Consider the following 27,990-nt stretch of genomic DNA (forward strand, 5'->3'; position numbering starts at 1 on the left):
ATCGTCATGCAGACTCAATATTTCCTGAAGCGTCTGCCGCCAAGGCAGGCAGGCGCACTTCTCGTTTCTACACTCCAATGCTCAAACGCAAGCTGCAACATGCTCAATAAATCCAACTCAAAAACCGCAGTATGCCATGGGGCATGGCCCGTGTAAAATGTGACCCCTCTGTGGCCCGGAATGATGCACACTCCAGTAAGGTAAACGATAACCCTCCTCTTCTCTCCATCCGAAAAACGCACCAGGGGTATGACGTCGCCTCTATAACACCCTGTAAACAAGATCCAAAAAACGAAGAATCCCTTCCATCTCCAACCCAACAAACAAAGTAGGCTGTTCAAAAAGTTTCCATAGATGCCACCTCAAATCAGGCCGGGTCAACTCCTCCCCTTCCCCTTCGACTCCCTCGGCGGCGTGGGGGGATCCACCGGGTTCAACAGCCTCTCCACCTTGACCTTGCTGCGCTTGCTCCCATTCCCGTTCCGCTTGGCCATGTAAAAGTCGTACCTGTCCGGAAACAGAATAATATTCGCCAGACGAGCAACCTCGGCCTCGGCGCGCGTCATGGACGACGAGCTACCGCTCTCATCACCCTCAGCCTCCCCACCACGACCCGCCCCATTCAGCGTCCCATCGCCAGCAGGCAACTGATCTGCGGCAGCCGTAGCCGGCGGGGTGGGCGCGACGTCGAACGGCGCGAGGCCCATGGCCTGCAAACCCGCAGGCCCACCGACCTCGGCGATGTCGTTGTCGGTGGGGCGGCCGATGTGGGTGGCCTCGGAGCCGAGACCACTGCCGGTGGAGTCGAAGTCGGGACCCGGGTGGCCGCGCTGGAAGGTCTTGCGCTGGCGGGCGAGGTAGAGCGCGTTGGTCTGGGTCAGCGGGGCGGCGGGCACGTAGACCAGGATGGAGACGGGCGGGCCGGAGGGCTCCTCGCCTTCGGCCATGGGCGGTGGGGTCGGCGCGCGGCTGGCCATGACGTTGGGGTTCGAGGTCATGTGGTAGGCCAGGTCCGGGTGCCAGACGATGTAGTCGCCCGTCTGGAGGGTGGGGATGGTCTGGAGGGTGCGGCGGAGGTGGAGGTGAGGGTGCCAGGTCTCGGTCAAACGCTGAGCGTGGCCCGGGACGGCGCCGTGGATAATAGTGGACTGGTCCTTCTCCAGCTCCCAGTTGGAGGGGTCCAGGAAGGCGTCCCATTCGGGGCCGTCGCGGCGCTCCGGGGCCTTGGTCTTGGGGGCGAAGAAGGGGCGGAGGAGGAAGTAGGCGGTGGCGAGCTTGGGGCTCGGGAGCAAGCGGATCAGGCCCGGCTCGATGGTGCTGAGGGCCACGACACCCTGGTACATGCGGAAAATGCTGCATGCACCGTAGCCGTTGTAGAGGTCGGACGTGGCAGTCACGCGGTGGGTGGGATCCCAGGGATCGTACTTTTCCCACTCACCCCTAAACACGGCATCGTAGGTGCCGTCGCGGCCGTATCCATCCGGCTCCCAGCGCTCAAGACTGCCGTTGTCGACCTGCGCAATTATGGTCGACGAGGTAAAGTCGCCCAGCAGGTCGGCGGCGGCCTTTTGCGCCTCCAATTCCTCGTCCAACTCAATGTCATCCGGCAACTCGTCGGCCTCCTTGGCCTTATTAGCCGCAGCGGCGTCGGGGCCCACATTGCCAATATCGGCGCCGTGAATGCGCAGACGATCTCCGTATGCGATGGGAAACCGGAGGGCCATGCGATCGTCGACCTTGTTATCCCACAGGGACATGGCGAATCGCTGGGCCTCGAGAACCCGGGGGTGCGCGCGCGTGCGCACCTGGGCAGGGGTCCAGAAAAAGTCGAAACATGTCGGATCTTGCGGCGACGGTTGCTTGAAGTCGGTCTGTTTCTCGAGGTACTTGACAGTCTCGTCGATGGCGACCTGTGCATCGGCGCGGGGTACGACCCCACGCACCAGGCCTAGACCATAGCGCTTCAGGTCGCGTGAGAAGGCGGCCCGGGCGTCCGGGTTGTGGATATCGCCGAAATCGATACTTGGCGTTAAACTGGAGCCACGCGAGGCAATGTCGTCAACATCGTCGCGCAGTGCCTTGATCAGACGCGCCCACGACGCCTCGAGCTCTGCCTCGTGGCCGGCAACAAGACTGCGCTTGATCTGGCCGAAGCGCGAGGGCAGCGGCACGGGCTCCTTGCCGTAAAACGAAAGCACGGGAGGTTCCATGGCGGCGCTGCTGCTGCCGGTGTTGTCGCCAGGATCCGAGGCCGACGACAAGGCGTACGGCGGCGTCGAGCTGGTGGTGGGGTATGGGGAAAAAGTAACAGAATTAACGGCGGCGGCATTTGGTTGTTGGGCGGTGCTTCCAGTTAAAGCAGCGGCCGCACGGTGCCTTAGTTTGGAGATCCTGCGGGGTCGTGGCTGCAAGGGCGGCGGAGCGGCGCTGAGGCTTCCGTTGGCGGGAACTGGAATTGATGAATTTGGGGAGGGGGACTGGGCCTGGGACTGGGCCTGGGAGCCGGACTGGGAAGGACCGGATGTGGAGGTGGGCTGTTGGAGTCCCTGCTGGTGCGGAAGGTGGTGGCAGGCTGTGCGCCGTCGCCCGCATTGGCTGCACCGCGACCGTGGCTCAAGACCCCTGTCATTAAGACCATTCGCGCTATGGTTGCTGCCAACTGTTGCCAACAGGTTGGCGCTGACAATCGTTGTTACTGCTGCTGCTGCCGTTGCTGCTGTTGCTGCAGCTGATGTTGTTGTGTGAGAATGCGGGTATTGGTGCGGGTGTTGTTGGTGTTGTTGAGGTTGATGATGTTGATGATGATGTTGTTGCTGTGGTGGTTGGTAAAGATGATGATGGTTCAAGTGTGAAGAAGTTGGTGTTTGTTTTATCCCTGTCGTTGCACTCGTCGAAGTTCCTCCCATGACCACGTCTATCGCCGCTGCTGCTGCTGCTGCCGCTGCTGCAGATGACGCCCTCGTCGATACCGTTACGGCGGCGCCGCTTGTTGAGCCTGTCATCCTGACCCCGTAACCATCGAGACCTTTTAAAGCTTGCTGGGCCGTGCCGCATCGGGGGTGGTGTGCGTCCTCGGTGGAAGGGTGCGCTGCGCTTTTACAGGCTGCTCGGAGCTTCCAGGGCAGAACCTCGGCCGGATCCTCCAGTCGGTCTGGTCCCCCCTCCCGTTGCTGTCCCAGTTGGTGGTGGTGATGGATGGCTCGTCCTCCTCTTTCTCGGCGGTGATTTGACCTCTTCTTGCAGGAGTTTGGTGAGGAACAGATGGGCACGCGCCCTTGATAAGGTGATCAGGTGTGGGTGTGACCCAATGGCCCCAAGTAGGTAGCAAAGCCGAGCAGCAAGCAAGCAGCACCTCACATCCCACACAACAGAGATAGATAGTCCAGGCCTTTGGATGTCGGCCCAGCCAAGGCGTCGGAACGGCGAAGGGCATCAATATAAAGGGTGTCCCGAGCTATCATCTCTTTTAGGCAGAATGCGAGACAGCTGCCCGCACGCCGCACCGGAACCGCTAAGCATTCTCGCCAACGATGCCCGCAGTTTCTCCGACGGGAGGGTCGAGGGTCTAGACGAAGGGGGCGACGAAGGGCGGGCGAGCAAGGGCTCGGCGCATCAGTCTCCGCGCGCCAGGCCCAACCGTTGGCAGCTGGGACGGGCACACGGGATATTCCCTCTCCCTCTGGGCCATCTCTCGGGATTACTGTGGACAACGCGGCGGGTGGGTGCGGGATCCGGGAAACAGGTCAGACCCTTGTTCTAGTTCTGGCTGCTTGGATATGGCGCCCGTAAGGGCCGCTGAACCGTCGGTGGCCCACGGCTCTGTCATGCCAGGCCATGCCCGCCATGCCATTGAGGCGGCAGACGGCAGACGGCAGACGCCAGACGGAAACGTGGGAGCTTGCCCCAGCACCGAGCATCAGCACCCAGTCCAGCATCAGCATCCAACATCATCACTGCACATCCAAACTCCAAAACAACGCCAAAGAACCCCCCTCCCCCCACTGGACAGCGAATCGCAGATACCTAACCAGGGTGCAACAGGGTGCACCGGGATGCTCAGGACCCAGCAGGGCGCACCCTGCTGTGTCATGCGCTGCATCCGCTGCCGGGAAAGATTCGGTATTTGCGGGGGGGATTATCGCTTTGCGGCGCAAGGCATTGGGTGGGAGTGGGATGTCCTTGGATGGCAGTGGATGGCATTGGATTGTGTGTTCCAGTCTGGGTGTCTGGCTTTGCACCATTCGACGTCAATCCCACACAGTCTCGGCGGAGAATGCGGCTAGCCTCTGGGTGGTTCCCGGGGGCTGTCAAGGGACGCCCATCCGGTGCAATTTGGGAATCTGGACCATGCGAGAAACCCTCCAACTGGCCCAATTGGCCCCGATCGCCTTCAGTGGGGCGTTCGTCGGAACCACAACTCCGCAACTCCTGAAAGAAGTGGCACCCGCCAGCCGCGTTGCGGCCCGCGATTCCAAGGCTCGGGCGGGAACCCGAGGAGGGCTTGCCACTGGCTCGCCCACACCTGCAAATTCGCCGTGATTCGCCTATCGTGTTAGCGCCTTCCCGGGGACGCACAGCAGCACAGCAGCAAACAGCCTCATCGAACAAATCCCAGCGTGGAAGTCGCCATGCCCGCGATCTCCAGGAGCCAGGCCTGGGATCTGGAAGTCCAGGACCCGGCCATCAGCCTGATCCCGCCCGCACTTGCCGTGCGAGGTTCTTCTACCTTATCGAACAAAACTGGTTTCGCCGCCTATCCGGGCCCAACAATGAGCTTCCTTCAGCCGCTTCAGATTTTGCCCGTCCCTTTCGCTGCGATCAGCACAATCACTGGCAGGTCCTTCCCAGGGTCCTGCATCAACCCCGGCCTTGGCAGTGACCACCCCCCGGATTACTCCTTCCACCGCTTCGGTCAGCGCCGCCCCATTGCCCCACGCAGCCCTGATCTTGCTCACGGCATATTTCCGACGTTTAGCCGTACCCACTGCTCGCTTCCAGGAAGGCAACCACGAACGACCACGAACGACAACGAAGGAAACCGGGAGATGTCACATGCCCCTGCTTTTTCGGCTTGATGAGGAAAGAAAGAAATAAGGCTAGCCAGGGGTCGGGACCGAGATCTGAGGTGCGTGCTGCTTGCCCGGGATAAGGCCCCACGACTCCGATGAAACGTTTCAAGCGGCCAGTGGGCCGAAGCCCGGAGGACGTCATGTTGGTCCATTTGGGCCTGGAAGTCACTCATAACACCCACACGCACACACACGGCAGGAGGACACATCAACAATTCTCCTTCGTCCCGAGAGCCGCCATGAGGCTGAAATCTCTATCGATTGGCTTTTTTTCTTTTTTTTTCTTTTCTTTTCTGCTTTTCTTCCCCTTCACCCATGTCAGTGATTAAAATTACCAATCGCCCATGATGCAACCAACAATCGAATAACACCGGACAACCTAAGTAACGGCCGTTGCGGCTCCGGTATGTGAGACAGCATCCAGCCTTTCCCGTCCTGGATTCACAGGCTATTCCCAAAACCGTCATCAAAACCTCGGAGGCCTAAAGACGCCACCGAGCGAGTTGGGCGACGACCTCGGGAGTCTTGTCTCACCATCTTCACTGCCCAACCGGCACGGTAAGCGAAACCACCCGCTGCGGGTAACCGCCTCGGAATAGACCTCGGCCGGTTCGGAGTGTGTTGTTCTTATCCTCCTCATCCCTCATCGGCTTGCCGGAGCAGACAACCAGTCTCGAGATGGGAGCCTAGGAGGAGCTCACCGTTTTCCAGACAACTCCCCACAAGCAAGCTCATCCCACACACTACTCCAAACTCACGGCACCATCATCCCGCCGCCCGGGACGCCCCGTGACCCCGCGTGCTCCGTGTCGGAGATGGTGACATCGATCTGCAAGCTCCTCCTCGCCTGGATAAGCTTGGAGGAGGGCCCAGGGTTGGTCAGAAACTCGCTTGTCTTCCGCCCGCGTCAGGGCAGAGCGGCAGGGCGGCAGGCCAAGGGCACCAAAACCCGTAGACTGTATGTAAAACAACGTTTGTCGTGCCATTATCATGTGCGCCTCGCAGCTAGTCCACAGTTCGGAGCCGTACGCGTAGTCCCCCTTTCCTTTCCCGCCTCCCCCCCCACGGAAGGGAGAGGTCACACCTGCGGCCACAGGGCCGAATCTGGAATAAGTCGGGTCCTACCTTGGGAGTCGGGTCCCTTCTCTGCATCAGTCTGCTCGACCCGGTCGCGAGCTCGGCGGGTGTTTGGCTCCGTGGTGTCCCGGTTCGTGGGTTTTGGGGCTCCCGTGGCAGCAGGCAGCGCGCCACGTTTGCCGAGATTATTTGCCGCTGTTATTGTGCCAAAACAGCCCGTTTCTCGCCCGAGTGAGTACCACCATATGCGTCGGGGTTGCGACGCTGGACGCCCCGGCCCAAAAATAGCTGACCGCCCTTGGCTGGCTGGTGTTTCTTTGTGCGGCCCGAGGCACGCCAACGCGCGATGGGTTGCAAAAGAGGGAGGACTGCTTCATTGTCATCGAGTGTGTTGGGTACTATTCGCTTATCTTGCGCCCAATCCGCCGCGTCGGACCAAGGGCTTTGCCCTCTCTCTCGCAGGAAGTGACCGCTTACCTATCCAGCAGCAGCAGTGCATCACCGCCGCAAGCGAAGCCTCTTTCACGTAATCTGTACTCTCGCCGGCCAATAACAAGGACAGCAACCTTTGTCGATACAAGCTAGCGAGGGTTGATAATTTGGTACCGTCCTACCGGTGACTCCAATAGTCACTAGTAGTCTGCCCAGTAGGTTACTTCGTGACGCATATACACAGACATCCGAAGGCCAGAAAGGAAGGAGGTAAACATCTTGTGATATCAGACCTGTAAAATAAAAGAATTCATGGAATTCTTCGCTCAAAACTAGAACTAATCCAACATGGTCAGGAGGTATGCTAATCCTTCCAAATCAAGAGGACCAAAACTTCTTTGCATTGCTGTAGCTATCCGGCCAGAGACTAATTAATATGCCAATGTCGACGATGGCAACAAACAGCCTTTGTCACATCAGCCTACATTCGGCATTTGCTTGCCTAATCTCTCAGTATCGACTTGTTGGATTGGGATTGCCTTCGTTTGTCTCTGGGCCGTGCTCCATTCGAAATTTTCCAAGTTCTCTTCGCAAACTGAATTCTCTAATCTCCTCCCCCAAGCCTTGAAGATACTTGACGGCAGCAGCAGCTCGACACCGACTTTTACACAAATAAGTTTTCTACCCCAAAGAATTGAAACTTGTGCGTTTTTCAGCACAACAAGTAAAGAAGAGGCCAGAAAGTGAGAGGTTAATGGCTCGCCAGGTTCGCATGGATAGGCCCCTCGTACTCCGGGTTGCGGATGTCCTCGGTCAGGACAGTACCGTTGCTGAAGACTGTCCCGTTCCTCAAGATCTCGGGCTTGCCCACGTGAAGGGTCGGTGGCGGGTTGTCGATGGTTGTGCCGTTGGCAAAGATGATGCCGTTCCACGACGACACGAGCGGGTTATTGGGCTGCGGCGCCGCCGTGAAGGCGCTGGCGCTCCGCTTGGGCAGCAGCACGGCGATGGCTTGCAAGCTGTAGGAAAAGGTCGACGTCAATATGTCGGGCGTGGTGAGCCACTGGGACACGAGCACGTCGCTGCGCGCCTCCGCCCACCTGTTCACGTTAAACTCGGCCACGGCCTTGGTGTCCTCTTTGTTGGGCCAGCCGTCGGACCACGGGAGATCTCTACGATTGTAGATGCCGTCCGATCGCGCCACTCGGTCCGCCTCGGCGATATTGCTCAGGTGCGCCGTGTTGAGGAAGATGAACACGCACCCCTTGCCGCCGTTGGACGACATAAGACTGCCGACGGTCCGGTCGGCGAGAACCTTCTCGGTCAAGCCGAGCTTGCTCTCGGTGAGGATGTTGCCGCACCGGTTGTTGATTCTGCGCAGCTTGTCGAAGAACTCGTCCTTTTGCTTCGTCTCCCAGTAGATGGGGCCCAGGCTGGGCACCTTACGGATGCCGATGAGGTAACGGAACTGTAAGATGATGACCTCGCCGGGGTTCTCGCTCGTGAATTTGTTGATGTTGTCCACCACTTCGTCCAAGTGCTCGCCCGACTGCCCGATAGCCATTTCGGCCCTCTCGTCGTTGATGTGTGTCGTCCAGAACTCGTAGTCATCGCAACACTTGGGCGCCACCTGGTGCACCGTCTGCACGCGGAGGTCGAACCACCGCGCGCCCATCCGCAGCTGGCCGTACGTGCTCAGCCCCTGCGTTTGCGTGTTGGACGAGGTCGCCCCCGTCAGGATGGCCCCCGTGAGCTTGCTCATGCCCGAGTCGTGCGAGCCCGGCATCACCAAGTGCCGCAGGGGCCGGTCCTTGATGACCTCCTTGAGGGCGTTCATCCAGTTGCCCGGCCCGAAAGTCAGCCACGTGATGAAGCCGTAGTCGTTGCTGCCCGTGATGACCAGCGTCACCGACGTCTCCTGCTCCAGCACCTTGTACTCGCCCTGGCCCTTGCCCATGCCGGTCAGGTCGAACACGACACGCCGCGGGTACGTGTCGGGGATGTGCGTCGTCGCCCGCACCTGGAACTCCTTGCCCGTGTCGCCGATCCTGTAGTAGGCCTCGCCGTTGGTGTCGACCGGGTTCGCGTCTACCCGTCCTGTCTGCTCGGCCATGTTCTGCCTGGACTTGCCGGGTGGAATCGAGTCCCAATCTCACCCGTCCATCTGGTATTGGTGAGTCGACTCGAGGATGAAGGGGTGTGGGGTCAAGTTGACGATGGTGATGTACTCGCGTGTCGTCGTCGCCGCGTACTCGGGCTCCATCAGGAGCCAGCGCATGTACTCGCCCTCGCGCGAAGGCCGTGTACTGCTGTAGGTCATGTCGTCCGGCGAGCACTTTCCCTCGTCCGGAATGCTGCCGCTGCCGTCGCCGTTCAAATCGCCGAGGTGGATAGCCAGATACAGGACAACGCCCCTGTTGTACCAGCCGGCGTAGTCAGTGTTGGTCCTGGAGCTCCGAGGCGAGCGCGCGGTGCTGGTCGTTGATGGCGGCGACGTTTCCCGGGTTCGCCGTGTTGGGGATGAGGGTCGACAGCACGACGCACACATTGGGCACCGTCGCGAAGATGTACTCGATCATGGCCCGCATACGGTCCCTGGTCGTCGACACGTAGTAGTCCTGCGTCGCGTCGTTGGTCCCCGCGTTGATAAGCACCACGTTGGGCTTGTAGAGCGGCACCACGGTGCGCGCCCTGTCGTCGACCTGCTCGACGCGGTAGCCCGGCCAGCCCTCCACGTCCTGGAGTAAAGAACGCATCAGCCGTCGCATATTCATTGTGTGAAAAAATGAAGGAAATAATAAAACACAAACCCTATCATTCATCGTGCCGCCACTCCGGCTGCCCACCATGTTGACGTTCCAGCCATCGAACCGGAGCTGGTCACGCAGGTGTTTGCGGTATCCATTACCGTCTGTCGAGCCTTGGCCCCATGTGATGGAGGCGCCCAGGGGGGGAATGCGCAGGTAGAAGGTGCCGTCACGCGCAGACAAAGAGGCCGTGGAGTTCTTGTGACCATGTACAGGTAGGTAGGCGAATGCGGCGGTGATGTGACAAAGCATTAGTAGTAGGAGGCTTGTCAACCACCACCCTCTGGACGTTAGGGACGCCAAGCTTGTCTTGACGCCGTTCATGTCGTGTGTGCGGCAAGTAAAACGAACGAGAATAATTTGCCTCTAGGGCAGTCTCAACGCTGGATGGGGATACGAGTAAAACAGCTGTGCGCGTGCGTTGTGCCCCCTCCCTTTATACCTGTCCCCTGTTACCTACTTGGCTCATCGCCGCAAGGCTTAGTTCAGCTAGGAGGTATCAGTTGGTCGGTCTGGCAAGATTATTGCCGGCCCCGTCTGACTGCGGACCAACATGCCTTGACGTTGAGCCGCCCAACAGACGTGAACGCCGGGCCCCACGACGTGATTGAGCAGTGTGCGACCAATATCTCATGCATCTAGTCGCCAGCCTTGTGTATATCCCCCCAGTGACTCAGGGCACAAGGCTTAAGCATGCTCCCGGTTGGCCACAGGAAATGGGAATGAGCCAGGCGGCTGATCCGATATATTGAACAGTGTGGCAGCGATATGCCGTTGGCTGAAGAAGTTGAGGCATGGCCGTTCGGGACGGCCAACAACGGGACCGAAGTTGCTCTTGTTGGTTCGGCCAGTCCAGAAGCGAGTGCTCCTTGAATCTGTCGGCAATGGCTGTCTGATAGACCTGGAACGCCGTGGTCTGCAACACTTTTGCACCTGGGTTTTCCACCGATACCCGCGGTTAAAGTGTCAAGGCGACCAAATTCAATATAAGACGATACCAGCCATCGCTAAGCTCACACCACGATGCTAGCTGCCGCTGCTGTTACCATGAATCTCGGTCCGGTGCCGCCTGGCTGGGCCAGCTTCGGCCTTGATCCCCCCAAAAAGAAACGAGAGAGCTCATCCTTCGTTCTGATTACGCCCAACATTATGACTGGGTCTAGGCCTTTGCAGATACCACTAGCGCCAACGACCCGCAACGGCCCCCAACGGCCATTGCCAAGACGCAAGAGACCAAATAACGTATGTTAGGTATGCAGTTGTGCGCTCCGCCCCTCCCTAAGAGGTAGCCTGTTGCCGAATACAGCGAGGGAACTTAAAAGGCGAAGGTCGCCGCCCCAAGCGAGCCTGGGCAACCTGCTGCCTTGGTCAGCCACCTCATGACCATTTCCTAACATACACAAAACTGGCAAGCTGGTACCCTGTAACACGCCGCCATGTCGTCCAGCTCGCCGTCCGCCGTGGCGACGGCACTCCTCGCCTTCACCACGCCCTTCGTGGTGCCGCCAGGCTGCCCCATCTTCAGAACCACCAGCGTCGACATATCAACAGACTATATTATCGCCGTTGCCACAGTCCTCGTTGCAGACGACTCCTCATGTATGCCCGATGGCTGGGCCGATGTCGTCCCGGAGAGCCTGTTGAGGTTCAACCCCGGCGTATGCCCCAGTGGCTGGGTCTACCACGACATTGCCGACGGCGACGCAACGGACAAGTTCACGGCCTACTGCTGCGACCGGTGCGCCCCCCTTGCTTCCCTGATCCCTTAACCCGATGCGCCCATGCTGATAAGCTGACAATCGCATATAGCGGCTACGAGTTTCACTACTTTAAACATAGAACACTTATCCAGTCCAAGATCCCCCACGCGTGCGGCCGCTGGACCTCCAGGCTGGACTCGGACTTAGGCTCCGACACCGCTACCATTACCAGCGTCGACATTGCCAGCAGCACCCTCCTTGTTCACAATGCCTGGGCCCTTACCTGGTCCGCCTCCGATATCACCAACCTTACCCCCCAGCCGCCTTCCATCACCCATCGTATGCTGGTGCCGACGTGGACCCCTGGCGACGTTATCCCGCCCGGAAAGTACGACCGCGAGTCCCCCTCGGGTCCCAACAGAAACAACTTCCTTGACGTAAACGCCCAGTGGTTCCTGATAGTGGGTATGCCCATCATCGGTGCCCTCTTGATCAGCTCGTGTGTCTACTGTTGTGTGCGGGGGAGCAAGAATAAGAAGAAGAAGAGGGAGAGGGCGCGTCTGGCGGCTGCTGCCCGTGCCACAGCCGAAGCAGAAGGGGTGCCGGACGCGACGTGAGATGGAACCATGCACTCAGTCATGCTGTGATACCTCCGTAGTGCGATTTAATACCTCATGTGCCGTTGAGAGGGCGTTAGCCCCAGTGGTCGTATGTGATTGTCGAGTGTGGTTGTTGTCATTAAAAGGGAGTGTATGCTTGGGGCGCTGTCGGCTTCGACGTCCCGGATTGCCTCACAACCCCGGGCCCCGTTGGCGGCCCGCAACACTAATCACATGCAGGTCGTTGTATCAGCCGGAGCTATTGTGTTGTTCTTAACGGCTCAGGCTACCTTAGTTACATTAATATTGCTGTCCATTTTCAGTCGCCACTTTTCAGCCATCAACTATGGCTACCTAAGTACGGAATGCGTAGGTACCCCTTTTCTGTTCTCTCCTCCCTTTCTCGACTCGACCTCGATCAAGGATAACAACAACCCCCGCCCCCCCCGACTGAGTACCCCATCAAACCCCAGGCCCTTCACTCCTATGGATGTCCATCACCGCCATCAAACCCAATCCCCATGTTCCCTACTCATATGATCATAGCACGCTTGACCAGCCCCAAAGGTAGCCATACACACCCAACAAATATGCGTCCTGCACCCAGGACAAGTCATATGGTTACAACCATACGTCTTCTCAATCGCCGTCTTGCACCCCGGACAATCCTTAACCCCCAACTCCTTCTTAATCCTCTCCAACGCCTCATACCCCCCCGACACAATATCCTTGTGCTCAGCGCACGAGATACCCGGATGCGCGCTATGACAAGCAGTGCACGTCGCGGCCAGGCACTTGGTGCAGGTGAACGTGGCGGCGGCGGCAGCACTCGCACCCGATGGCGTGCTGGCGCGGTAGACCTGGTCGCAGTCCGGGGTCGGGCAGTAGCGGAAGTTGGCCGGGTGGCGGCGGACGTGGGAGGCGAAGGAGGCTTCGAGGACGGCCTCGAAGGTGGCGGAGGAGAGGAGGTCCTGGAGCTCTGCGAGGGGCAGCGTCTTCTCGCAGCGGCCGAGGTCGCCGAAGCAGGAGATGCGGAAGGCGGTGGTGCCGGAGCTCGGGGCCTGGCAGAGGTTGAGGAAGCAGTCGGCGCAGTAGACGTGGTTGCAGGAGGTGCGCACTGGTTCGTCGGCTTCGTTCCAGCATACCGAGCAGGCCGTGTCTGTGTCTGTGTCTGGGGTTGGGGTGATGGGGCCGGTTTGTTTGGCCGCGACGATGGCCATGGCCGCGGTGAGGTCTGCCTTGGACCCTTCGATGAGGATGCGCTTGGGGGTTGAGGCGATGTCAAAGGTTGCCTTGTTGCCGCCGAGATGTGATGCGAGTGCCTTGAACCCGCCCTTGCAAGCCCATCGGAATCCGTCCGAGTCCAGCTCAATAACATGGCTGTCGGAGACGACGTTCCGTAACAAAAGTTCGAGAGCTTTTGTAGCGCGCCTGTTGGACGCTTCTGGGCCATATAGCCGGAGTTGCGATTTGCGCCTATCGCGGACGATGACGACGCCATAATCCTGCTCCACTTGCTTAAGACTCTGGTATCCCTCGCCATTTCTTCCGAAGCTAGCATTCCACAGATCCTTGCCATCCTTCGTTGCCACCTCCCCGCCAACGATGTGGTCGAGCGTTTTCTTGGCTTGTGCCAGCTTCGCACTGTCCTCACCCTCGAGTTTCAACACGCGGTATCCGTTATGAGGGGGATATGCAACGAAATGAAGGCACTGGCCCTCCCAGATAAGCGTCTGTAACCCGATCCGCTCGCTCAAGGCAAGGTATATCCGAGTCGATACTTTGAACTTGGCCGTTGTCATGAGTTGGGTCGTCAGTTTGGTCGTGGCGCTAAACGGTAATAGCTTGTTGTTGAGCGCGGACGCCGCATCTCTCGCGTGGGCTTCCTCGAAGAAGCGTGCCTGGGCCTTGATGCGTTTGCCCTTATTGTTGTTGGATACCTCCCACCACTCCAAGGGTCCAAACCGGGACAGCATCGCCTTAACAGCCATGGCGGCGAGGTCCACGCCGAGGTCGTAGGTCGGTTTTGTCATCGCCACGGAGCGCGGACAGTTGAACTCTGGGATGGCTTGGTAGATGTCTCCCTCCGTAGTGGTGCCGGGCACGTCCGTCAACATCACAGTCCAAGCCGGGGGGTTCCGAGCCATCACAGTCCAGGCCGAGGGGTTCCGAGCATTCGTCTTGCCCTTCGGCGGATTAGCTTTCACGGTGCGGTCAAGTATCTTGTAGGTCCCGGCGTTGAACTTGTCGTAGACTTTCCGTGCCATGTTCTCGGATCTGAAGTTAAGCCACACAGCACGGGTTGGTCGGTGCCAAGAACAGTGAAGCCTCCTGCGGTCGACTCTGTGCAGGCTGGATCCTCGTGGCGTCGGGACGGGGATAGGGACGGCTTCGACGTGTGAGCCAGCGGCCCCAGCACGCAGCTTGGTACACGCTGTCGCCGCAAAGGTCGGATCCTCGACCGTGATATCGGCGCTGCAGGTGGCCGACTCCGGGTGCGGTACAACCCGCACATTCTCCGCCGAAACCGTCACGGCCATGCCCGCAAACAAGGCGGCCACAGACGCGGGGGAGCTGGCCTCCGGGAGGTTGCTCAGACGGATGGCGGAGAAGTCGGAGTGGCAAGAAATCTTTGCCACAACCGCGCCGTCATCGAAGTGGGCCAGCGCCCCGGCGAGCTCGCGGGACCAGTCGTCGTGGGAGGGCTCCTCCTGTGGGGAAATAACAAGTCAGTTGCGAGGCAAGCAAAAGGGTATCTACAGAGGAGGGCGGCATACTTTGAATGCATGCTCTTCCACTACCTGCTCCGCGTCTTCTTTTCCATCCTCAGGCTTGAACTCCGTCTCTGAGTGCGCAAACGGACAGGCGGCCCCGCTCCTGCAAGCACCTCTTGCAAAGAATTGACAGGGGATCTGGGCCCGTGAATCGACAGGAGGGGGTGGCACAGGCAGAGGGTTACCCGATGTTGATGGCTTGGGCGACTCGGGTAACTTGGGCGGCTTGTCGTGGGCGTAAAAGCAAGAGTCTCCTCTTGCACAATGGCCGGCAGCAAAGAATCGACAAGGCAACTTCCCACTCGAACTTGGCCGAGATGTTGAGGGATTGCCGTGGCCCTCATGTGCGAACTGACAGGCATTGCCTTTCGAGCACAACCCACGGGCATAAAAATGACATGGGCCTCGAGACGTCCCTTGGTCCGGTTTGGTGTTTTGTCGATAAGCCATGATGATGTTGGTGAGGTGTATTTAGATGTTGGGAGGTTTCCTGGTGGTGCTAATATGGAGCTGTAAATATGTGGTAGATGTGGGAAACTTTTTAGTGCTATGTTTTTGATGCTGTGTGTGTGCGTGGTAAATGCCCGCCGGGAAGTTTGTGGCCCAGGCTTTGCGGGACAGATGACGGAACGTCATTTTTCGTCCATGAGAGTTGTACGGGACGTCAGGCATACATGTCGTCAGGCAGAAGTCAAGTGATTGGATCAAGGCTCAACCATCCGTTGGTTCGGTGGTCACACAGCCTACTGCAGTTTTGCGCGTCTACTGTGTGGAATGGCAGCCTACTGAGGTTAGTACTTTTCTCCCAACACTTCTTTAGATGCTGCTACTCTGGAACGTTTCAGTCAAGCAGGAAAGGTACCTAGATGGTCCCGGATCGCAATACGATGACCAGGTCTGCATCGAGCAGAGACAGCTGATGTACTGCCGGCAATGCTTTGATCTTTTGGGCATCTCGACGAGAAAGGCGTCCTATTCAAGATCATCGTGTCTCCCTGATTTTATCCCAGCACTAATCTAACCCACCCCAAATACACGTGCACCCTTTGAACTTTCCCCCACACCTATTTCCTTATGCGTACCCATTCGCCACAAGCCAGGCCCTTACGCCCTCGGTGTCCCTTCCCTTGTAGGCGACCCGCCCCCGAATTTTGTCCTTGACCTGCTCCAACGTGCGATCAAAGCCCTTGGTGCTAACACCGCCAGGGCCAAAGAAGCGCTCAATATCGGCCAGGCTCTCGGCATCGGTAAACCTCGGCAGGCTGACATTCACCATGCGGTCCACCAAGATCGGGTTCCCGCCCAGTTTGGTGCCGACTTGGTCCCAGTGATCACGTAGGAATGCCCATAGTAGCGGGCGGCCGGTGCGGTTTGTAGACAGCACGCCTGCAAGAATGTGCATGTCGCCGGGCGGGATGGCATCGGTGGCGGCCGCGGGCGGGGAGGTGCTGAAGAGGAAGGGAAGAAGGGTGGTCTTGATGATGGACTCGTCATCAGTGTGCCCGAGGGCTTGGAGGCAGATCTCCTTGCCGTCAATGGCGGGCGTGGTGAACCACTCGTGTTTGAGGGCAGCGACGGCAGCGGAGGGGTCTTTGAGGATGGCCGCACGGTAAATGGGGGCGCGGAGGTCGGCACCGATGGGAGAAGCAGAGGGGTTGGATTGGTAGGCGGACCAACGCTCGAATGCGGCAGCGGCAACCCTGTTGGTAGTTAGTAGAGGCATCGAGGGTGGGGCATAGGTGGGTGACGTACTCCTCATGCGAGTTCGCGACAGCGGTGAGGAGCAACCGCTTGCGCAGCAAGCCAGTGTTGTAGTCCTCATCCTTCGAACTCTCCCAGCCGACTTGCTTCAGCGCTTTGTCGATCAGTTCGAGCGTAAACTTCGCCAAGCCATTCTTGATCTGTTCATCGTCACCGAAAATGGACTTGAGCGTGCCAATCGAGTCCAAAGCTTGACTGAGGACACGGTAATGGGTCTCGCTTTTTAGGCCTTGGATGAAGGACAAAAGAGCGCCAGTAGTGGCGTAGCCGGAGAACGCAAGGTCGGCGGCGGAGCCTGTGATGAAGATCTTGTCCTCGGTGGTGAGGTGATCCAGCTGGGTGCCAAGGAGCTTCAGGCGGGACTCAGGGTAGTTGACCCGGTAAAAGCCGGTGGCATTGGCGTTCAACTGGTAAAAGTCCTCGCTGATTCCGTCGAGAGTCGCCTCCTTCGTCGTAAGCGTGAGCGGCTCGATGGCTTCGGAGCCAATCTTGCCTTTGACGGCCAGCGGTACCCACCAGGTGGTTTGGTCTTCCTCAGGCTTGACATCACCGGTGGAGAGGAAGCGAGACTGCTTGACGGAAATCTGCTGCTTGCCCTCGGTGATGTTCAGCACCGGAAAGCCAATCTTCTCGATCCAGGGCTTCATCATGCTGTTAACGTCGACGCCGGAGGCCTCGCTGAGAGAGTTCCACAGAGCTTCCGTCTTTGCGTTGCCATAGGCGTTCTTCTTCAGGTAAATGGCGATACCCTTCAGGAACGTCTTGATGCCGAGGTTGGACGCCAACATGCGGATCATGGAGCAGCCCTTTAGGTAGCTAATCTTGTCAAAGATCTGGTTGACGTCGAGCCCGTCGCGAACCTCGACTTGGATGGGGTGAGACGACCGGACGCTGTCCAGAGAGAAGGCCTGGTCCATGCCCTCGTTGATGAACTGCGGCCAAACCTCCCAGTCGGGGTGCAGGTGGTCCGTCGCAAGCCAACCGGCCCAGGTGGCAAAACCCTCGTTGAGCCAGAGCTCGTCCCACCAGTCCATGGTGACGAGGTTGCCAAACCACTGGTGGGCAAGTTCGTGGGCCACGACGTAAGCAATCCTGTTGCGGAATCTAGCTTCGGAAAGTTTCTCATCAAACAGAATAGCCGTCATACGGTACGTGACAAGACCCCAGTTTTCCATGGCGCCGTGTGTGAATTCGTGCACGGCGAGGATGTCGCTCTTGGGGAGAGGGTAGTCGATCTCGAACTGCTCCGAAAAGTAGTCGATGATCTTGGGGGCATGTTCCAGCGCCCATCGGCCCTGCTCCTTCAGGCCGCGCGTTGTGTAAACCCGAACGGGCAACTTTTTGCCGTTGTACTCACGACCGGTGAAGGCCTCGACGTACTCAAAGTCTCCGACGGCCCACGCAAGGAGGTAAGTGCTCATGACCGGGCTGCGCTCGAAGGAGACAACCTTCTTGCCTCCGTCCACCGGCTTTGTCTCCTTCTGGGGCATGTTGGACAGGGCCACCTGGTCGTCTGGGATCTCAAGGGACAAGTCAAAGGTCGCCTTGAGGTTCGGCTCATCGAAGCAGGGGAACGCGCGGCGGGCATCGCATGCCTCGAACTGGGTGCTCAGCATGTAGTGGAACTCGTCATCGCGGGGCACGCTCGGGGCGGCGGGGGCAGCAGGCTTGTACTGGCTGCGGTAGAAGCCGGCCATGTCATGGTTGAGCTCGCCGGTAAATTCGATGGTCAATGAAGCATTAGCGGACACGGGCAGCTCCTCCGGGAAGGTGATGGTGGACCGCTGCGTCTTGGTATCCTCGGCGAAGGTGGTCGACTCCCATGACTGGTCACTCTTGTTCTGGGTAACGACAATCTTGGAGTTCAGTAGCTTGAGCTCCAGAGTGTTGAGCACGATCTCCTTTGTCGCCTTGACCAGCTCGCCATCGATCCTGGGGTCGTCAGAACGCCCGGTGTCTTCCACCTCGGCCAGTCGTTACGGCAAGCTTACCTGACGCTGCCTTTGTAGGACCAGCTTTTGAAGTCGAGATCTTTGATCACCAGGTCATAGTGGACCGGCTTGAACGTGTCTGGGAGGATGTCTCTGTCCGTCATATTTGCGAGTCTGTGTCTGAACGATGCGTGGGAGCAGTAACGTCGCGGCTCGATGATGAGGGGTGCGGGGGCTGAGGCAAACGCGGGGTGGAGGGGTAGCCTGCGAGTCCTTGGTGGGGGATTCGAAGGTAGCGAGGAGAGGGGTCTTGCACTAAGAACTGACGGGAGGGCAGCGGCAGTATGTAAATAAGAGCGGCTTGACCGAGGCACGTAGTTGAGAGACGGCGAAGGAGTTAAAAACCTTGCTCTGGCGAGGAGGCGTAAGGAACTCATGGGAAGCTCAAGATTTGGGGTCGGGCTCTGGCCAAACCCGACTCCACTTCAATCTGCAGCTTAACCCCCAATGACGGCAGTGCCCGGTGCCCGGGGACAGGTAGGAAGGAATCTGAGAAAGGCCGTCCGAACACCCGCGGTTGGGGGTGAACCCGTCAGTGGGATGGGGGGAAGAAACGTAATGGTGGAAAGTTCAACTCTCGAACAGGCATCTGCAATTAAAATTCATAAAACCCAGCTTCCATTTCTGGATAGGGCGTCTCGCTCGGGCAACGACGATATGGAAGGAGCGCCCGGCACGTTGTGGAAGTCGCGTTTTTTGCCCCGCTGCCCTCGTGGTTGGGCGGGTCTGGGCTGCAGAAGAGCGGAGCAAGAGCTCGCCTGCCCTGCTGGACTGAAGCAGAGACCCGGCGCTATCCGTTAAAGATGCCAAGGCTCAATTCATGGAGTACTATTCTGTACTTGTATGCGAGGGAACTGTCTGCCATGAGACAAACGCAAGAAGAAAAGGGATAATTGTTGAAGTGAACGATATTGGATGCTTGTGATGGAAAAGACGCTGAAACCTTCCATTCAACAGGGCGCCCTATATAGGTAGTTACGTGAATGCGGGACAAGACAACTAGCTGGAGAGCAACCAAGCGTGAGTAGGTAAACAGAGAGCAATGGAAAGAAACCCTTCCTTCCCCAATCCACCAACGCCGCAGAGGAAAAACACAAGCTCATGCCAAGGACAAGAAACCATTGGAACAGCAAAACAATGCAAGACCAAGAACCCGAATCACCCTCGCCCTCCATCGATGTAACCCGTCAAATCCCAATGTCAATCCCATCCCATTGCCCAAGAAGATGCACGCCATCCCATCCCATCCCATCCCATCCCATCCCAGTCTCCTCAACCCAGTCCCAGGTTGTAACCACCACCCACCCACCTCACTGCGCAGCCCCCTCCCCCTCAACAGCCTCAGCAACCCGATCCCACCAAAGCCCATGCGCGTCCCGGTCCACCGCCGACACCCGCCCCATCATATCCACCATATCCCTAACCTTCTCCACAAACTCAGCCAGCCCCAGCCCCGCCAGCTTCTCGCCGGCGGTGCTCGTGGCCCTGACCTTCTCGCTCGCGGACGCGGCCGCCAGCCTGGCCAGAACATGCGCGCGCAGCCTGCCCAGCAGCAGGCGCAACACCGGCTCCCTGGGCCCGGCGGCGGCGGCGGCGTCCCGCTGGTTCGCGGCCTCGGCGCTGGCGGCGAGGAACTTGTTGACCAGCGCGCGCAGGTGCTGCTTGGTGGCGGCGGGCATGGAGCGGCCCGTCTCGAGGGCGGCCATGATGCCGTCGGCGGCGACGTCGGGGGCGAGGCCGGTCTTTTCGAGCACGGCCAGGATGCGCTGGGCCTCGCTGCGCCAGGGGGCGCGCACGTCGCGCTTGAGCAGGTTCTTGCACTGCAGCAGGATGGCGCCGGCCGTGATGATGCGCCGGGTGAGCTGGCCCGCCTCGAGAATGCGCTTGTGGTCGAGGAGGAGCATCTCGGGGGTGTCGTTCTGGGGGACGGGGGCGACCTGCGTGAAGAGGTCGACGAGGAGTTGGGCGTAGACGCGGTTTGCGGTGAGCCGTGAGGCCGGGTGGTTGATGCCCTCGGGGTCCCGGCGTGCCACCTCTGCGAGGCCCTTTTGCCGCGCTGCGCGCCAGGTTTTGGTGGCGACGGAGAGATCGTGTCTGCCGGCTTCGAGGTCGTCAGCGAAGGCCTTTGCCTCGTATGTCGAGGCCTGCTCAATGAGACGAGGTGCCGCAAGCTGTAGTAAGTAGTTGGCATAATCGCTGAGCATCACGTCGATGAAACCATTGAGCGCCTCGAGGCGGTCTACATAGCTGCCCTGGCTCAACTTGTCCTCGACGAGTGTTTTGACCTCGTCGTCTCTGACAGGCGCACAGAGCTTCGGGAGCAACGTCCCCATCGCATGGAAGAACTTCTCGTACGAGAAGCTCCCCATGGTGAACTGACGCTGCGCAATTTCGGTGTCTAGCAGCTCGCCGATGAAGGTATGCATCGAGTTGCCGGGCTTGACAAGCCGCTGGAGCTTCTCCCGGGTCAGGTCGGCGACCTTCAGCAGAAGGTAGAAATGGGCTTCCTGGTTGTGCGTCTGCATAGTGGAACGCATCTCCCGGAAGAGGGGGGCAAGCAAATGTTCTTGTTGTTCGTGGTACTCGTGCGGCTCGGTGCGGAACTCCTTGTTGATGGCTAGTTCATGGACGACGATCCGGTTGTCGGGCAACAAGCTCTTTCCGTTAGGAACTACGACGCTGACGCGGAAGGGCTCGGGCTTCCTTGACGGCGTTGCCGGTGGCGTTGGAGCTTGCGTTTGCGGCTCGTGGTTGTCCTCGACGCCGAGAACCCCCATCGCCGTCTCTGTGACCGTGGGATCCGCCACACGCGGTTTCGTGTCGCCCACCGGCTTCTTGACCCTAGTCTTACGGGCAGCCTTTACGGCTTCCGCGACCAGCTTCTTCCCATTGGATGGGCCAGCCAATTTCTTGATCCTTACGAGCAAGAGGAGCTGATTGTTACGGATACTTTCCTTGTACACCTGGTCTACCGAGCCGTCGGTGGTGTCTTTGACAGACTCCCAGATGGCGTCCAATTCGACGAACTGCATGACCATCAGGTCGACGAGCGAGCTCGAATCGCGAGCCTTCCATGCGATCAAGGCGTTATAGAAGGTAGCATAGACTTCGGGAAATTCTGTGAGCAGCGCCGGCGGTGGTGTGTAGTTGTTAAAAGCCGTCAACCGCCCAAGGATGTTCTCAAACAAGACGAGCAAATCTCTGGCCTTGCCTACCAGCTCTTGAGACTGGGGATTCGCCAGGTTGTCCTTCGGCATAGGATGTGCTTGGCCCGGCCCAGTCTCGTCGGGGATTTCTGTTTCTTCTTTGTTGCTGAGGACTTGCGATGGATGACCCAGGATAAGAAAGGCACTCAGGAAAGACCGCACTGCGGCCATCTCCTCGACCGAGCCCGGGTCGCCCTCGTTGAGTCCGCAAATGCGGAGGATACGCGCGGTTAATGCCAGCACGTTCTCCTGCGAAAGCAGCAGTGTGACCTCGTCAAACGACGTCTCTCGGACCGCATCCAGAGATAAGCCTAGCGCCGCAAACTCGGCCACAGACTGCTTCCTCTTGCCGGCCTTCCAGGACCACTGGATCCTCGAAGCAGCGGCATCCTCGGTCAAGACGGTTGGTTCGCGTTCTTTCACCTCTAGGGCTTCAGGCATCATCGGATCGGGCGAGGCGGGCTTGCGGGTCCCGAGGCTGTGGCCGCGCTCTCTTCCCTTGACCTTGGCGGCGTTTCGGCTGCGCAGTTCCTCCCTCCTCCTTTCCGCCTCAGCGAGGCGCTCCTCCATGTGGAGCTTCAGCTTTCGAATGTCCTGCTCACGTTTTTCCTTCATGCTCTCGGCGACTGCCTTCGCCCGCCTCACCTCCTCCGCGCAGGCAGCAGTGATCTCGGCGAGGTTGCGCTCCCGCGCCTGGGCGGCAGCGAGCGCCCTCTCCTCGCTAGCACTGGAGTCCCTGGATACGGCCTTGGCAAGTGCCGCCCGAAGGCGCACTTTTTCGGCATGCGCCGCGCGGTCGGCGAGCCGTGCCTTGCGGTCCTCGAGGATCGAGGCTCGGCGGAGATGCTGGGCAATGTATTTGCTCTGGGGTCCTCCATTGAGGCCACACCCATGCGAGGAGCGCGAATGGGCAGAGGATATGCTGTTACGTCGCGACGAGGCGGCGCTGTCTTTGCGCCGGGTCTGGTTCAACGGGCGGTAAAACAGTCTTGCTGCGATATGCGGCGGCGGCGTGTATACCCGCGGTTCTTCAACCTCCCCGTCGACCAATTCCATCTCTTCCGCAGGCGGCGAAAGCGAGCGATCTGCGTTCGCCATGGTCATGTCTCCGGCCGGCTGTCCATTCGATTCCTCGATGTTACGAGCGGGTTCGGTCAGGTCCAGCGACGGGCGCCGCATCGTGATCGACGTTCGCTGCGGGGTTCGGTCGAGGCAGATCGCGTATTCGGTCGGACTTTTAGGGCGGGAGTCTGGAATCGATATCGGATCGGTGCTGAGTGGATATAGGCGTCCTTCTCATGGACTTGGATAGGTACAAGAGGTAATCTGTGGGTCTCGGGAAGGCAGCTGCAGAGTCGTACGCAGAAGCAACTACGCCTGAATGACGAAACAGACGAGTTAAACACGGCGTTGATGGACAGCTAGGTCGACCCCTCGAGCAAAAGTCGAAGTTTGTGAAAAGGAAAGAGGAAGAAAAATATCTGGCTAAAGACTGTTAGGAAAGAAAAGCAGGGTCGATGAAAACTCGCGCCCGTGAGCTCGCGTCTTATTGTCTTGCTGACAGAGCGGGAGGACTCGAAGGCAAAAACAACGATGGAACCCGGAATGGAAGGCTGGGGAACCATGATGACGGCACCAATGGTCAGGAAGTAAGCTGCATTTGGCAGCAGTGCGGGCAGGTGGGGCAGGCACGTCAACCGCTGGCTTGAGGCGAGTTCGTTTATTCCATACACTAACAATTTCTCATGTAAGGAACTAAGCTTTCTGCTAACGCAAACCAAACAAACCAAAACACCCCTCTGAGACACGGGCCTGTCAACCAGCTGGGCTCGCCCTGTAATTTCGGTCTTGTGACGAAGCTTCCAACTCCAAAACAACACTTTTGTTTTTGGTTCCAAGGCAGCCACGTCGGCCAGGCCGAAGAAGGTCAGAGCGTTGCGAGAGACCCATGCCTCAATCGTGTCCCCCGTCCGTTTCCATGCAGGAATGAAGGACGGAGTATTTCACGGGCCGTGTTGTCGCCGTCGGCGGACACTGCAACAACAACATTTGGTTCGTTGATTGCTGGGGTCGATAATTATTCGGCACTAACCCGACATTCCGGGTGTCATAATGTGTACATACAAAGTTCCATATTCCTCAAACACATCCTCATGGACGGTATCTCACTTCACTGGCAATCCCTCGGGAGTTGGAACTCCCTCACGTCCTCCCGACATCGAGCTCCACCACCGAACTGTTAATCGTCATGGGCCGCCCAAGAGGATTCCCCCTCCCTAACCGCGACCCCTGTAATTCATGCACCAGTCTCTGGCCCCAGGTCGAGTCCCCCGGCAACTCCGGCGACATCCAAATCGAGTCATCGATGACCATCTCGGCCTTGTCCACCTGGACAAACACCCCGCGGTCCCCCTTCCCGAACCGCTTCATCATCTTCCTCCGGCCCGACGACCCCGGCGTCCCGTCCTGTCCGGCCCCACGCCGCCGTTTCCGCCGCCACATCAGATACCCAACCTCCACCGCCACCAAGAACGCCACGATCAGTATCAACCCGATGGTCAACCCGGCCGCCGCCGCGGGGGACATTTCTGAGACCGACTCCTCCGAGCCCAGCGCCGTTGTAGCTGTTTCCCTCGCCGGGGTCACTCGGGATTTTGTCGGCGGGGCAGGCGCCGTGGTGCTGGGGGCATCCTGCTGGTGAAAGGCCGGTTCGACGAGCAAAAAGCCCGGGCTGGACAGGTCGGTGTCCGACGCGACGAACTCGCCTTGGCCTGTCGGGGGCTTGAAGCGGAGCACGTATCTCGTCTCGTTGGCGAGCTGCGCCGTGGGGGGATCGGATGTGACGAGTTTGAGGTTGCCGTCATGGGCGAGGTTCACTGCCCCTTGTTGGCAAATGTTAGCGCCATGCTCGTGATGAGAAGGTAAGTTTTCGTTTGTCGTTTGTCTCAAAACTTACTTGCTAGGCACACTGCTACCGGGTCGGGGCCGGGCTTCCAACTTGTGAGCCACAAGTCGTAGATGCTGTTGTTGAGGGCGTTCCACGAGAAGACCAGCTCGTCACCGTGCGTGTAGGTCTCGGCGAAATCGGGCTTGTCTCCATCCGGCGTGTTCCACAGGTATTGCCTCCGGGTATTCTCCGCATCTTCCTCTCTTCTGCCCGGAGGCGTAGCCTGGTGGCCAACCGGCCGCCCCCATATCGCCATATTGGGGTTTGAGACAACAGGGTTTCGAGGTCCCGAACGAATGTATTGCAAGTTGCTGCGGCATCCAGCAGTCACACCAAGTTTGCATCAACAATGGAGAACTCAAAGTGGATGTCTTAGAGAGTTTATTCTTTCGAGCAGCTACCCCGGCCTTTCTGAGCTTTCTCAGCTGTTCTGCTGACGCTGCAACCTTCTCACCGATGCATCCTTTCAAGGGAACCCTTTGCAGGCGGCAGATCGGGTCGCAGAGCGACAAGAGGAGCTCGTGCACAGCTGGACAAATTAAGTCGTCGTGATGCAGGTCGAAGCGCTTACTCGAACCAACAGCCAGCGGACAGCCCCCAAGATTGGCCGAATTGGTGGCCGAGACCTCGCACGGCGCTTCTACCATCCTCCCGGGAGCCGCGATGTGACGGACGCACCAATGGCACCGCGCCAACCTCGTCAACCTCCACGCGTCAAGCGAAGGAATACACGCGAAGATGCCACAACCAACGCTGCGAGCCCGACTGGGCTTGGCATGTGTGGTTGCGGTGTGAGAGACGTGGGTTGCGTTTGGTTCTTTTGCATCTTGCATGTCGACCTTACCTAGCTGGCTAGGTAGGCATGCGGCCCGAGGAGCTCGGCCAGCTTCCGAGGCATGTTCGTCATGCAGCCCAATGGGGTCTCGTTCACATGATGCAGGAAGGAGTCTCGTCCTTACAGGGAAGTGGAACTACCCATTCGGCGACTTACAAGCACAAGCAGCTCGCCTCACCTTGACCCTCACACGAACCATCCCGACTGTCTCAGCAACAACACGAGACATGACAGAGTGAACATGCGCAACCACCCACCACATGCCTACCTATCCACCACACGCAAGGATATACAACCAAGCCGATGCATCCCCAACGCTGCCTGCACCGAAAGCAGCTCCATATAGCGTAGCCATGCACGGCGTCCGATCCGCCCGTGCGACCCGATCTTCTGTGCTTGCGCATGCGCGGGCCCCGCCGCATATCATGCACCCCCGTCTACCCCTGTCACATTAACCCAAAATCTGTGTGTGGGTGTGTATGTGTGTGCCATTGGGGAGTGTTTCACAGCCCACCCGGCCCGGCCAGAGACCTGCCTGCGGGCCGCATCATGGCCCGGCTGAGTGGAGCGGGGCCGCCTGCCTACCTGCACTGGGTGGGTGGGGGCGGAGGAGGATGCCGTTGCGGTGAACGGTGCCCGGGTGTGCGGGCCCGCATGTGAGGCTGGTGCCGGTACCGCCCGGGGTTTCCTTCATTTCCTCGTGGTGGCTGTGTGCGACCTACCGTGTGGCCGTCCTACCGACATCCACTACGTGGCAGAGTTAGCAAGGTCCTGGTTCCGGGTGGGATGTTGGAGCGGCGGTGATCACATCAGTCCGGGTGTTTGGTGAAAATGGGCTGATGGGACCGGTGAAAGGCGCTCACTTGAGATATGACATGGGACATCTCATGACTCGATCCTCCTTCCCGGGCTTGAAAGGCGTTCGCCGAGATAACGCCTTAGAGTAACCACAGGTGTGAATAGCAGGGACAGGTCCGCCCGCTCGCCTTCCCGTCTACCTCACCTACCTACCCTCAGCCGTCCACCGACAGCCTTCGGGACGCGAAGCACGACCCGCCCACCATGCCGTGAACAGCCGGGCTTGCCCGTCTTTGAGCCTCTTCGTCGCCTTTGAGGCCATCGACATCGTTCCGTGTTCCGTCAAGCATTTTCCGGCCTCATCCACGGAGCATCGGTGCTCAAACCCCGACCTCATCCGACGCCTCTATGCAACGGCAAGCGTGGGCTGTTTGTCCTCGCGCCGGAGGGACGCGCACCGACCACCTGACCTCAGACTGCCCGTTGTCTGGTCCCGTCCTTTATCTTGCCGCAACCATTGTTCAGCTGACATTCCGCACTTCTTTCCGCTGACCTTCGTTTTCCGTTCCCTCTTCTACCCCGATGCGGAACACACTGAAATTGACGTCATCCCAGGAACCGGGTTGCCTGAATCACCGAGCACCCGCCGTTCCGTTCCGCTTGTTTGTCGGACGCTTTCGAAATCCGAATGCGCATAATGGCAGTATTGAGCCCCCCCGCGGAATGCCAGCGACGGATACGTGCGACCAGGGCTTTGTTGTCGCCGCCACCTCCAATTCCAAGTTCATGCGACTCAAACCATTCGGACCGCGACTTATGACGAAAATCGGACCGCGCAGCGTAAAATCTACTCGACGAAATAGCCCGGGTCCTTGTGACACACAAAGAAGATGCACTTCGAACGCAGCATCCCGTTGTCCGTATGTCGTGATATGAGGTTGCAGTTGAGGCTGGAGTCTCCGAGCGACACCGGAGACTTTAAAGGAAACGTCCAAGCATTGTGGGCGGGGCTAAAAATAGCGGCCACGCTCCTGTCAATTGGGCCTAAAAAGACACAAGCTCGGGACGGGACAGAGGGAGGGACGGGAAGATTGATGAGATTCCGTCAACAACAGCGCCATGCTTGGGTGCTTCGATGCGAGGATGTCCTGTCCGGAACACAACGGAAAATCGGGCTTCAGACCGGACACCCCCGACTTGCCGATGGGCTTTTCGCCGATCGGGATCAGATCGGGATCAGGAACGCATGGACGTCAATCAGCAAACTTTTTGGACGATTGCTTTTCTGATGCGCTTTCAGGGGTTGATCGCCCCTTTCGGCCACAGTACGCGCACTATGCCGTGGCCTGCGTTGGGAAAGGGGTTCTCACTGTGTCACTGTCTGGGAACGGTCAAGGCCCAGAAGCTGCAGGATTTCTCTCGGGTTGAAGGCCCGACAAACGTGAACGGGGCCATTGGAGCTCCATCCGTCACTTGGCTGTCTTGGGGTTGTGTTCGGGGGAGGGGGGATTCGCACGCTTCGACAAGAGTTGACTTCCTTGACAGTCTCTGAAGAAATTTCGTGATGTTCGAGCCATTCCCTCAGGGGGCCGATCAGCTTTCCAGGGCTGAATGCGGTGCTCTGAAACAGTGAGACAGGATTTTCAGCAGCCCTGTGGGACAAAACCCCCCAACGCAGCCAAGGCACCGTGTCAATCCCGCTCCACACAAGAACGCTTATCCCGGGTCTGAGGGGACAATCGCCGCCGCAAAGGGAATTGAACAGACCAGACGAAGGCGGAACCCTGCAGTAGGCATGTGGCAGTGGAGGCAGCACTGCGCTCATCCGAAGAGCGGCAGCTGTGCATCTCCAGCGAAAGAGCCCGAATCGTCCAATCAATGCCTCCCACCATGCTCACTCTTTGGGGGGCGCGGCTGTTCAGGAAAGGAGGGAGGAAAGCCGGGAAGCTGGGGGTTGAGGGGAGCCGGGATCTCGTATTTCTGTCGCTCATTTC

The 27,990-nt window shown here is 58.8% G+C and overlaps 8 protein-coding genes across 8 annotated transcripts; 1 reads left to right on the forward strand and 7 right to left on the reverse strand.

Annotated features, from left to right (window-relative positions):
* Positions 1–354: 354 nt before the first annotated feature.
* On the reverse strand, positions 355–3,177 carry B0H64DRAFT_102748 (uncharacterized protein). The gene has a single exon (XM_062797685.1). The coding sequence runs from the start codon at positions 3,000–3,002 to the stop codon at positions 378–380; it is 2,625 nt and encodes an 874-aa protein (XP_062663134.1). The 5' UTR covers positions 3,003–3,177; the 3' UTR covers positions 355–377.
* A 4,152-nt stretch (positions 3,178–7,329) lies between these two features.
* Positions 7,330–9,772, reverse strand: B0H64DRAFT_430591 (PLC-like phosphodiesterase; the record flags this gene model as incomplete). The annotated part of the gene is made up of 4 exons (XM_062805939.1): positions 9,389–9,772; positions 9,123–9,316; positions 8,735–9,052; positions 7,330–8,698 (listed from the first exon to the last, which is right to left on the reverse strand). Exons 1-4 carry the CDS (start codon positions 9,707–9,709, stop codon positions 7,330–7,332), a joined length of 2,202 nt encoding a protein of 733 aa, XP_062663135.1. The 5' UTR covers positions 9,710–9,772.
* Positions 9,773–10,635: 863 nt separating this feature from the next.
* On the forward strand, positions 10,636–11,994 carry B0H64DRAFT_389160 (uncharacterized protein). The gene is made up of 2 exons (XM_062803316.1): positions 10,636–11,123; positions 11,195–11,994. Exons 1-2 carry the CDS (start codon positions 10,822–10,824, stop codon positions 11,700–11,702), a joined length of 810 nt encoding a protein of 269 aa, XP_062663136.1. The 5' UTR covers positions 10,636–10,821; the 3' UTR covers positions 11,703–11,994.
* Positions 11,995–12,126: 132 nt separating this feature from the next.
* Positions 12,127–15,103, reverse strand: B0H64DRAFT_337702 (uncharacterized protein). The gene is made up of 2 exons (XM_062801166.1): positions 14,462–15,103; positions 12,127–14,395 (listed from the first exon to the last, which is right to left on the reverse strand). Exons 1-2 carry the CDS (start codon positions 14,906–14,908, stop codon positions 12,191–12,193), a joined length of 2,652 nt encoding a protein of 883 aa, XP_062663137.1. The 5' UTR covers positions 14,909–15,103; the 3' UTR covers positions 12,127–12,190.
* Positions 15,104–15,504: 401 nt separating this feature from the next.
* B0H64DRAFT_102795 (peptidase family M1-domain-containing protein) lies at positions 15,505–18,902 on the reverse strand. The gene is made up of 3 exons (XM_062797686.1): positions 18,211–18,902; positions 16,211–18,151; positions 15,505–16,158 (listed from the first exon to the last, which is right to left on the reverse strand). The coding sequence occupies exons 1-3, from the start codon at positions 18,585–18,587 to the stop codon at positions 15,531–15,533; spliced, it is 2,946 nt and encodes a 981-aa protein (XP_062663138.1). The 5' UTR covers positions 18,588–18,902; the 3' UTR covers positions 15,505–15,530.
* On the reverse strand, positions 18,821–19,517 carry B0H64DRAFT_389163 (uncharacterized protein). Its single transcript, XM_062803317.1, has one exon. It carries the CDS (start codon positions 19,383–19,385, stop codon positions 19,161–19,163), a length of 225 nt encoding a protein of 74 aa, XP_062663139.1. The 5' UTR covers positions 19,386–19,517; the 3' UTR covers positions 18,821–19,160.
* On the reverse strand, positions 19,434–23,009 carry B0H64DRAFT_389164 (T-complex protein 11-domain-containing protein). Its single transcript, XM_062803318.1, has one exon. The coding sequence runs from the start codon at positions 22,593–22,595 to the stop codon at positions 19,521–19,523; it is 3,075 nt and encodes a 1,024-aa protein (XP_062663140.1). The 5' UTR covers positions 22,596–23,009; the 3' UTR covers positions 19,434–19,520.
* Positions 23,010–23,199: 190 nt separating this feature from the next.
* On the reverse strand, positions 23,200–24,766 carry B0H64DRAFT_102828 (uncharacterized protein). Its single transcript, XM_062797687.1, has 2 exons — positions 24,373–24,766; positions 23,200–24,298 (listed from the first exon to the last, which is right to left on the reverse strand). The coding sequence occupies exons 1-2, from the start codon at positions 24,617–24,619 to the stop codon at positions 23,619–23,621; spliced, it is 927 nt and encodes a 308-aa protein (XP_062663141.1). The 5' UTR covers positions 24,620–24,766; the 3' UTR covers positions 23,200–23,618.
* Between the last annotated feature and the right edge of the window lie 3,224 nt (positions 24,767–27,990).

Source organism: Chaetomium fimeti (genome assembly GCF_033439085.1).
Source record: "Chaetomium fimeti strain CBS 168.71 chromosome Unknown B0H64scaffold_2, whole genome shotgun sequence".
In the NCBI taxonomy this organism is placed as follows: domain Eukaryota; kingdom Fungi; phylum Ascomycota; class Sordariomycetes; order Sordariales; family Chaetomiaceae; genus Chaetomium; species Chaetomium fimeti.